The sequence below is a fragment of the Myotis davidii genome, unplaced genomic scaffold (assembly GCF_000327345.1).
Source record: "Myotis davidii unplaced genomic scaffold, ASM32734v1 scaffold1187, whole genome shotgun sequence".
Taxonomy (NCBI): domain Eukaryota; kingdom Metazoa; phylum Chordata; class Mammalia; order Chiroptera; family Vespertilionidae; genus Myotis; species Myotis davidii.
Window position 1 is genome coordinate 2,509,506 of NW_006299714.1, and position 11,127 is coordinate 2,520,632.

The 11,127-nt window shown below is 42.7% G+C and overlaps 1 protein-coding gene across 4 annotated transcripts in view; it reads right to left on the bottom strand.

Annotated features, from left to right (window-relative positions):
- ANK3 (ankyrin 3, node of Ranvier (ankyrin G)) overlaps window positions 1-11,127 on the bottom strand; it is a 198,408-nt gene that overhangs the window by 176,104 nt on the left and 11,177 nt on the right. For 3 of the 4 annotated variants that reach the window (XM_015571814.1, XM_015571813.1, XM_006775815.2), the window contains exons 3-5: window positions 10,060-10,245; window positions 9,360-9,383; window positions 8,107-8,205 (exon numbers count right to left, since the gene is read on the bottom strand). In XM_015571814.1, the coding sequence (XP_015427300.1) occupies window positions 8,107-8,205; window positions 9,360-9,383; window positions 10,060-10,245 (309 nt within the window). The remainder of the gene's footprint in view (window positions 1-8,106; window positions 8,206-9,359; window positions 9,384-10,059; window positions 10,246-11,127) is intronic. The other variant, XM_015571812.1, reaches the window with a different exon arrangement.

The following is an 11,127-nucleotide window of genomic DNA, read 5'->3' on the forward strand; positions in this document are numbered from 1 at the left end:
ATGGCAAGCTGAGCAAGTTCTCTATAAAAGGTATATCCCCCACTTCCTGGCTTTGTTCCCCCTGATATGTTAATATCACCATGGAAACAAGAATATGGTTAATGCAGTAGCCACATAGCTACTGTCCCATAACTCACTTTCCTTTGCCAAGCCTTTCAAATCCTCATTTTCATTCTGAAGAAGGATTATAGGACCTATTTTAAAAAATTGTCTTTGGCTTTAATGTGGTTGAGCCTTATACAAGGAGATAAATCTATATTTGAAATTTGTGTCAATGAAAATGAATGTATTTATGTGTGTGTTTGGTCTTTTTAAGGACAGATATCCAAATGTTAAAAAGAATATATTAGAACTGTCATGGGTGGTTTTTATTTTCTCTCTTTGCTTTATTGTATTTTATTTGAAAATGAATCATATAATGAGGGGAAAATATGTTTAAAATATATGTGCAATGTCACCACCACACACCTAACTAGAGTCTCCAGAAGCCCTGCACATTATAAAACCATTACAAACGTCCACTACACTCATACAGAAGTGATGCCCATCCCTGTTTGAGTGGCTGATGTCCCTTCTAGCACCCTCTGGTGGTGGCTTTGATCTGGTGGTGGGTATTGATAGCACGCGTCGGAGGCCATGCTTAAAACACCCTTAAGCTTGGCAGCAGCCCTTTACTCCAGGCTTGTCTTCCAGGGTCATCCACACTGCTGAGAAACACGTCTTCCAAATGCTACACAAACCTGCCCTTCGGCATCTGAGATTCAATACTTGGGTTTGGTGCACTGACCTCAATTCCTCTATTTGAATCCTGCGGATCTCTCCTCTCCTTTAATAATTTTTAATAACGACAAGCAGTTCCCTAACACCAGGTGGGGGTCAACCTGAAATTCTGATAGGCTAGGGAGCGGAAAAGGGCTTGAGGAAAGCAGGTTTAAGTAGGTACTGGGTACCCAGGTGTAGTGGTTAAGAAAGACGAAGCTATTTCTTCATCATTCTTGAATTCAATAAATATATATTGCGTCCTCCCAGTGCTAGGTGCTGGGAATTCACAGTGAGTAATAATACACAGGCCTGTCCTTGAGGAATTCAAAGTTTTGCAAATCGGGTGAAGAACAGGATATGGAAGATGTATTTCATTACACCTCCACTTCAGCCCTCATAACATTGTTGAGTTAATACATATAAAATGCTTAAGAAAGAGACTGGAACTTAATACTCAAATTATAACTACTTCAAATCATTATTATTGTGAACTCCTCCTATAGAAGAAAGGCAGACTCTCTACTGAGCACTTACTACGTAACAGGCAGGGCCTTGATAGTCTCATATTTGGAGCTCTCTGGCTGAATGCAATGCAGTGGCACATTAGTATGTCCAAGGTACCACTTCATGAAAGGTACAGTAGACAGAGGGCTGCGAGGCAGCAAAGACAAAGGTCATGCCTCCCTGTAGCGCAGTAAGGAATGATTCCCTGAAAAAACAATGCCTGCCTCTCCTAAAAAAAAAAAATCTAAGCAGCAAGAAACACGTTCTCTGTTGCTCAGTCCTTCCCCGGAAGATTGAAGTTCATGTTAAAGCCAAGGTCACAGAGCCGGGCACAGGATGAGCACTTGGGAAGAGGATATTACCAGGTGAGAAGCTGGAGACAGAGGATGATGACTAAGCCTTCAAGGGGATTAGAAAACAAATAGAATATTCAACACAAAAAAAAATCGTACAAATAAAACGATATTTAATGCCTACCATTAGAAAGTACAAGGGAGCGATGAAGACATATAGTGTGGTTAAGGGGGAGGGGCTTATTTTAGGGGGTTAGAGAGAGCTTCTTTGAGGAAAAGAATACTAGCATCCTTTACACAGATGAAAAACAAAGATTCACAGCAGTTAACCATGTCGCACAATCCCTGGCAATTGGAGAGCTCAGTTGAGATCTACCTCAATTTTTGGTATTTCTGAACTCTTCATGACACAAATTGGGGAGAAATTGCTATTTTTATGTCTTCAGTGGTTATGTTTTTTCCTGTTTGGAAGAGGATTTCAGTTTTATTGTTGATTTTGGTGGTGGTGGTTTCTGGTGACAAAATGGGAAAGACACAGATCTTCTTTTGGAGCCAAAAGGGGCAAGTCTATTGGCAGTGAAATTGCTCTGCCTGACTATTTAAAGCAGCGGATCTCAACCTTCCTAATGCCAAGACCCTTTAATACAGTTCCCCATGTTACGGTGACCCCAACCATAAAATTATTTTCGTTGCTACTTCATAACTATAATTTTCCTACTGTTATGAATCGTAATGTAAATATCTGATATGCAGGATGTATTTTCATTGTTACAAATTGAACATAATTAAAGCATAGTGATTAATCACAAAAACAATATGTAATTATATATGTGTTTTCCGATGGTCTTGGGCGACCCCTGTGAAAGGGTCATTCGACCCCCAAAGGGGTCGCAACCCACAGGTTGAGAACCACTGATTTAAAGGATCATTTTCCTTGGGGCAACGTTTACCTTTACGGATTATGGATTATCGTGACACTGAAGGGAAGGAGGGCCTCAGAATGACAGTGTCTCAACTTTGTCCAGACCCTTCTGTGATGATGGAAATGTTATGTAGACTGTGTTAATAGAATAGCCACTAGCTACAGGTGAGTACCGAGCACTTGAAAGGTGGTTCTTGAGAATGAGGAACAGAATTTTAAAGGAGATAAATTTAAATTGAAATTGAAGATTTCTCAGTTGAAGAGGAAGCAGGGTTTTCCCCTCCCACTGTGCCCAGAGATGAGGTTAAGGGGCTTGGACTCTGGCTAAGAGAGACAAAGTAAAAGCAGTTCCCACTGGTGGGGAGTGAGCTTGATTTTGCAACATGGTGCCCTTTGGGGGCTCCAGAGGATGGTACCCAGAGGGAGGGGTCAACAGCCTGTAGACTCTGGGGACAGTGTTGTCCTGAATCAATCTGCCAGCTTTGCCTTTCTGTCAATCCCTAAGTTTTTAGAAAAGTCCTCTTTTGGCATTAGAGGCTAGACTTATGGGGCAGCGGTCGCCAACCTTTCGGACCTCACGGACCACCGGTTGGCAACTGCTGTTTTGGGGGACTCAGGAAGAGACTGTTGACTTTAGAGATGAAAGAAATTAGTAGAGTATGAACAGCAGGTCACTCAAATTTGAACCTCCAGGTCTAGCTCATAATAGAAGCTTATTTGCTAGTTTTAATTTAATCTTAAAAAGGAAATCTCCAACACACAGTTGGGAGTTGTGAGGGCATGTGCTGGGGAGTGGGAGTGGCCAGGGAGAGGTCAATGAGGGGAAAAGGAGACACAAGTAATACTTTAAACAATAAACAATTTAAATTAAAAAAAAAAAGGAAATCTCCAAATATTGTCTATCCCTGGTTCCTGTTTTGCTCACGCACATGCTGAACCATACTGGCCTCTTCTTTGGGCAGAACGTACGTCTGACACTTATTTTTCCACCAACAGGCTTAGTAGTTAAAACTATCTAAAAACACTGCTCTCATTTTATTTATTTATTTCTCATTTTAAAATAACATTAAATTACTATTTAATAAATAAACTTTTGTGTAATTTAATTGAATTCTGAATGTGGCCCAGCACCTGCCAAAACTTCATTTAAGACATCTGGTACCTGAAAAAGGCAGTCCAATGGACATGCCATGTAGTCACCGCCAAGTTCTATCGCACACAATTAAAACATCATAAAGCACCTAGGTCAGCGGTTTCACAGGGGTCGCCTAAGACCATCGGAAAACACATGTATAATTACATATTGTTTTAGTGATTAACCACTATGCTTTAATTATGTTCAATTTGTAACAATGAAATTGGGGGTCACCACAACATGAGGAACTGCATTAAAGGATCGCGGCATTAGGAAGGTTGAGAACCACTGACCTAGCTCAATCTCTCAGCCGCCCTCGGCAAGGGGCCTTCACAGGTGGAGATTTAGCATTAAAAGGACGAGGCAGTAAGAACTGATCCTTCTGAAGTGCAGTAATTAAAGATACTGTCAACTATGTAATTCACATAATAAAAATCATATTTTAGTTATTTCACACACACAAAATTGTCTTTATAGATAACCATGTTTTCCTCCCCTGCCCCCCCAAAAAACTAATATGATTCTCTTTCCATTACATATACCAACGTCCCTAAGACCTAAATTTATTCTCTAGCTGTATTCACTGGTTTATTCCAGCGGCTGGTAACAAACACTTTTTCGCTTTCATTCTTACATGTCCTACTTTGTATATTTTAACCTGTGCACTACCTGAAGTCCTTTTGGAAACAAATGAGGTATAGCACTCAAACCAAAAAGTGCTAAATAAACAAGGCCAACAGAAGAATTTAAAAATTCAATTACCTTCCCCAAATGGGAAGTTGAATAATACTTTACAAGAGGAAGGTCAATGACAAGTGTGAAGATTAAGTTAGGTGGTCCATTATATTTGATGAAAAAAACTCTTAGCCAGCAAGATATCAATCTCTCGTCCTCAATCAATAAAAGGGACTTGCAAGCATCCACATAATATAATTTGCCTTCAGTTGCTCCAGTGCACAAACGCTCCTTCCTGGAATGATAATCAGCAGCGGCTCTGCTGTGCCTTGGTTACCCTCTCTTCCCAAGAGAGTTAGAATGATTTGTCGAGAGCAAGGGTCACCCATAAATTCAGACAGTGTCAACGCCACCTCCGCAGACTCAATTCAAAGAATGAAGAATGCTGATGCTGCATGGCAGCATGCAGTAGCTTCTCCATTATCTCCCTGCAGCGGACCCGTGAGGCTGAGCAGGTCTTCACGGATAACCCAGAAGGAAATATAGAAAATAGCAGACAGGATAGCTTACATGTACCTAGGAAAATTACAACAAAAAAAATCAAAACTGACATCATAATAAAAATCTAAGGAAAGGTGTTGATAAACAGGTCCATTTGGCATAAATCGGTTACCATAATTGCTATGCAGGGGTATACTTTCTTCATAGGCTAGGACAGCCATGGGCAAACTACGGCCCGCGGGCTGGATCTGGCCCCGTTTGAAATGAATAAAACTAAAAAAAAAAGAAAAGACCGTACCCTTTTATGTAATGATGTTTACTTTGAATTTATATTAGTTCACACAAACACTCCATCCATGCTTTTGTTCCGGCCCTCCGGTCCAGTTTAAGAACCCATTGTGGCCCTCGAGTCAAAAAGTTTGCCCACCCCTAGGCTAGGATCTGCTTTATTGCTGCATAAATTAGCTAATCCTGCAAAAATGCATAGAAAGCAATCTGATTTATTGCATACTCCCTTTAGTCACACTGTGTTTATTTCTGCCTTGTGTCTGCTTTGGAAATGCATACCCATTGCTTGCAGGAAATTACTTCACAACTGGTGGCCTTGCCCATGTCCTCCAGCTCTCTTTGCTAGCGGACAGCCATTCCCTAGGCCAGTGGTCAGCAAACTGTGGCCTCTAGAGTGTGGCTCTTCCACAAAATACCATGTGCGGGCGCGCACGTACAGTGCGATTAAAACTTCGTAGCCACACTCAAGGGGCCAAAGAGCTGCATGTGGCTTGAGAGCTGCAGTTTGCCGTCCACCCACAAAGAACTACAAGACAGCACCTGCCCCTCTTCAATATCTGTCACAGCCAGGGAACAGAAATCACAGCCCCTCAGACAAAGGTAGCTTTGTTGTTGGCTTTCTCTCTAACCATTTAATCAGTATCTCTATCTACACCTGGTTCCCGAAGCCCATGACTTGCAGCCAGTTCTTAGCAAATATAGCTTAAAGATCCTCCGTGGCCTGGCCAGGTAAAATCTGATCTCATCTGTGTTCAGGGCATCTTACCTTTCCACCTGCTTTTCTGTTACATTCCTGAGGGTGGTGACCTGGAATAGGACCCAACTAGCCCAGTTATACTTCAAAGTATTGGGGGAGAAAGAAGATGGAAAAGATAAAGCAAGAGGAGGGTAATAAAATCCGATTTGGAGAAAATGGACCACTTGAAAAACGAAGTTAATAATGCCACCGAAAAATAATGATGTGAGCTGGGCATCACATGGCTAGGGTCTGAACGGAGCAAGTAGTAGAGTGATTAACCGGGATGATGCCCAAAAGGAGATTAATAAAAATATTAATCCAGACCCTATAGATGCTGGATTATTATGAAATAGAATTACTAGAGATTTGGAACCAAAATGGGTTTCTCACGCTCTTTACAAAGACCAGTTCTTCCCGATACTCTGAAGCAAGCCATCCATCACCAAGCACAGAGGGAAGCACAGAGCAGGCAGCCTATGAGGGGTGATCGAATTCTACCACATTCTTCAGCTCAGAGCGCTATTAGGCCTCACTGATTAGGCATGACTGGACCAAATGCTTTTCAAACCAGTCACAAGTCTGAACTTTAACATGTTTTAAACAAAACCAGAATGTGATTATTTTAAATCTTATATGGAAACTCAGGCAACTTTAACAACATTCGTCTGAGGTCTCCATTGATGTTTACTCGATACATTAGCATCATTTGTAATTACCACATCATTGTTTCAATGTAAATGGATGCTCTGGAATTGCTTTGATGCTGAAAATACTGTAATTTGCCCCCTTATGTTGCTTAAACATTGTTCCGTTCTTCTTATTTTCTGCAGCGTCAGGACATTTCCGAACCAGTGGCACACAGACAAACTTCAGACACTACCCTGACATGATTTTCCAAATGTCCCAATTAGAAGATGTGACTTAATGAGGTTCTCATCATGCTGTGAATTACAGAAATAAAACCAGAGCAATGCATCTTACAGACAAGAACCTCAGTTTAAATATTGACATGCCTGCTTTTTACTTGACTTAAAGAGGTGCCTAACTTTGTCCTTCGAAACGTCAAACTAGCCCTCAGGTCTGCCTGTCGCTGAAGCCTAAGGATGCAGCGGATGCAGGAAGAACAGAGCGGCATGAGCTGACGGGCACTCCCGAGTCACTGAAACCAGGAAGGCTCGTGGCAAGCTGATGGCGATAGGGTAGGAAATAGCTTTCATATGAGTGCAAGCTGAGCTCTTACTAATTTTTATTGGACTAATAAATTGTAAGAAGAAAAAGAAAAAAGAATCCCGAAAGTCACCTATGGGAGACGAAACACGGGAGCGAGTAAGTGTTTGGGGGCTGAAATCCTGCCTTTTCTCATTTTCGAGCTGTCATCCTGGACCAGCTACTTCTTATCTCTAAGCCTTGGTTTCCTCTTCTGTAAAATAGGGATAAGTAATACTTTTCTGGATATAAGAATAAACGAGGCAAAAATGCTTAGCTGGGCATCTGCACCCAGTAACTCCTTCCAAGGCAGTATTACGTTTACTGCTGCTGATACTGCTAGTACTAGTATTATGCCCTATATCTCCCTATGTGATCTAACGCCGTTTCTCCTCGACCAAGTGAGGTTTCAGCAAAACGAATACTTCAAATGTGATGTTCAAAATCAGTGCTGCTGCTGCTGTCGATGGTGACATGTCAGACATGGCCAAGTGCTTTACACACACTCTCTGTTCCCAATTCTCACAGTGACCCACTGGGGGAGTGATACTAATATTTTATTATCATATAACATCATAATTCATATTCTTTTATCTTACAAAGGAGGAAACTGGTGGACAGAGAGAGGAAAATTAAAGCCCAAATTTGAACTCAGGGAGACTGAATTCCGAGGCCACGCTTTTAGCCGCTGCTCCAATCTGCTTCCTTCTTCAGTTCTACCTCTCAGGAGGGTGTGGGCCTCATCCAGAGATCCCAGAGCATTCCCAACCAGAAGGTCAAGATGCTGATACCGAAAGCCCCGGTGGCTGCATGTGACCAATTTCTACCAGCCTCAGACATTTCAACTTGCGGAAAGGTTGCTGGTGGTTTCCAGTCAGGATTACTTGAACCCCATCTCCCATATATTCGCGTACATGTATTTATCACCCCTCAACCCCATCTTGGTTTATTTTTTCTGCTAGGAAATACCACACCTGTTTCAAAGCTAGGCCGCCTGCCTCCACCTCCGGCTCATGCTGGGAAAGGAAGGTTAAGAATCACTTCAAATGCTTTAAAGGCGCGCCCAGGGCAGCGCTCTTACCCTTGCAGTGAAGTCCACGGCGGCCGCTCGGTTTAACAGCAACGTGGCTACATTGATGTTTCCATAGTGAGCCGCTATGTGGAGCGGAGTGAAGCCACTCTGCAAGGAGAAAACGGCAGACGTTCAGGGGAGTCCTGCCGGCCCCAGTCTGACATGCCAGGATCAAGGCCCCGCCCAAATAAAAAGGAGGAAGCAAAATATGCTGAGGTCTGCATTCCATTCTGTACTAGGTTTCTTTCGGTTAGTGCCAATTGCTCACAGGGTTTCAAATAAACGCCAGACTCGTAGGCAGAGGGAGAGCCGGGAAGGATCCAAGGGCGGAGATTGAGCAGTTTTAGGAATCTGGTAGCAGTACATAGAGAAGCCAACGTTTCAAAAGTTAAAATCGGGATGACAAGAAAAAGCCTTATAGCTCATAGAAAGTTCAGTTAGTACCAACTGTTTTACGATTGATGGCAGAATTGTCCATTGATACTCTTTGCCAAAATTTGATTTGTTTTCTGTATTTAATGTAAGATCAAATTATAAAGATAAAAGCAATTTTGGGGAAGAGGTGCACTGTAATTGGTCTTGTATAGTGGGTGACTGAATTCTAGAAAGAATCCACCGGTTGGTCTCTTTATTAGCAAATGCCTATTCGAGAACACATTTTTCTGGATTATTCCTACCAAGGTCATTTTACTTCCTTAAAAAAAAATGCTAAAACATGCAGCGATTCACTTAGTCCCCAAAGATTGAAACCTTATAGGAACTAGATGCATTTCTAAATTGTTAGCAAGCTTCGCAGCCATGCTAGCTAGCTCACTGACTCCTGTGGAAGGGTGGGTCATAGTGGTACCATTCTGAGGCCACTTTCATTTTGCTGACACCACTGCGGGTAAGTGTCATGCAGAACTCTACAGAATCCGTCCTAGAGGAGAGAACGGCAGGGTTGTCTGCAGCTTTGGGTAGAGCTGGTAAGCATCTCAAGTGTTGGAAATGCTTCATCTCACACACCTCTATGGCAATCCCCTTAAGATTCAAGGATTCCTCATTCTTCCTTTCAATCACCGGGTTCAGCTGCAGAAAGCCCTGGTAACCAAACTACTATCTTCTCTAGCACATGCTACTTTGGGGGCGGGGGGTAGAAAGCAGGTATCTAGCCTACAGAAGGCAATGCAAAGAAGAAGGGAAAGAAATGAGGCCGCAGCACTAAGGGATGGGGACACGATGATGCAGATACAGATTCTATGTACATGTATATAGATATGTACCTCTGTTGTTCTATTCACCACCATCTAGGGTAACACATTGGGAAGCAAAGAGGAGGAAAAAATGAACGGTTAGTTCGCTGTCGGTGACGTGGACTGCAGGAAGCTCACGGCAGCTAAGGAGTGAGGATGAAAGCTCTGATGGAAGCACAAAAGCACAGAAAGAAAGCTAGACTGAAGGAAGGCTACGCGGTGGCCTACTCCAAATGCCTCGCTCCTTCCAAGACTCTCCAGGAATACATGCCAGGACAACGGGAATTTCTGGCCAGGACTCTGGCTGCTGGCACGCTCTCCGCAGGTGGCCAACACTCAGTGTGTCCCCTGCCATCTTAGCTAGCAACCACAGGATGATCTGCACACACTGTTGTTAGCATTTTGTAACCTTTCACTCTGATGTTTGCGCTGAAGAGTTAAGGACATTACGGATCTATTACGAGGGAGGAAACGATCAGGTTCATATACATCGATTTTGAGGGGGCCTCCCTGTTAGCATGCGTAGTGCAGCATCCAGGGTGACTTCCTAGCTTTAAGGGGTGCGGGGAAGGTGCTTCCACTGGCTGACTGGGACACGTGCTGTTTTTTTTTATCCCTGCCAGTGGAGTTGCAAGTCTGGCAGCAGCTTGCCGAAAGGGAGGCCAAGCATCTGAAAGTTGGGGCGCCTACGCAGGATGGCTGCAGGAGAGGAGCTTCCCCGGCGTCTCACCTTGGACTCCACGTCTGCGTTGTGGTCATTCTGCAGCAGCAGGGCGGCAGCTTTCGTGTCATCCTTTCGGGCGGCGATGTGAAGAGCCGGAAGCCGCACTTTCCCTTTAGTGTCATTTTCTAGCAGGAGGGACACCACTTGATCGTGACCTTGTTGCAAAGCCACTGCCAACGGCGTGAAGCCATCCTGTAGATAAATGGACGGGTCAAGGTTGGTTCCAATGCATATTTTCTTTTCGATTAACAAATAAGAAGGCGATCAAGTGACCAAGGGTCGATTTTTGTTTAGGGTTACGAGAGCTAACACATGCAAGTAAACATATAGGGGTTGGCAAAAGTAGGTTTATAGCCGCGAGTACGCGAAACAGAGTTTTTTTCTTGTATTGTTATTTACAAATTATTATTTGTTTGTATTATAACTATAAACCTACTTTTGCTCACCCCGATGGGGTTGGCAAAAGTCGGTTTATAGCCGTGAGTACGCGAAACACAGAGTTTTTTTCTTGTATTGTTATTTACCAATTATTATTTGTTTGCATTATAACTATAAACCTACTTTTGCTCACCCCTGGATATGTGAAAAGACATTTTCAAATATACATATATCAAAGCGGAAAGTAAGAAAACTTCAATAACTTAATGGGGTTTTCTTTCTGTTAAAAAGTGATGTGCATTAATTGAGTAAATTTTGAAAATTTAAAAAGAATCTTAAAAAGCCATAATTTTAATACCCATAATATAATCTTAGTGAAAACAATAACATTTCAGGTTAAATCCGGTCACATTTTTCAAAGGAATTTAAGTAAGCTATAAAAATCTCCACTGATTTCCCCCCCTTTATTTTTATTGATTATAGTATTACAGATGTTCCCATTTCCCCTCTCTTTGCCCACCTCCACACCCAGTCGCTACCCTCTCTTCCCTCTGGTCATCAGCACACTGATGTCTGTGTCCATGGGTTATGTATATATGTTCTTTGACTAATTCTTTCACCTTCTTTAATCCAATCCCCCGCCTTCCCTCCCCTCTGACAGCTCTCAGGCTGCTCCATGTACTGGTATCTATGCCT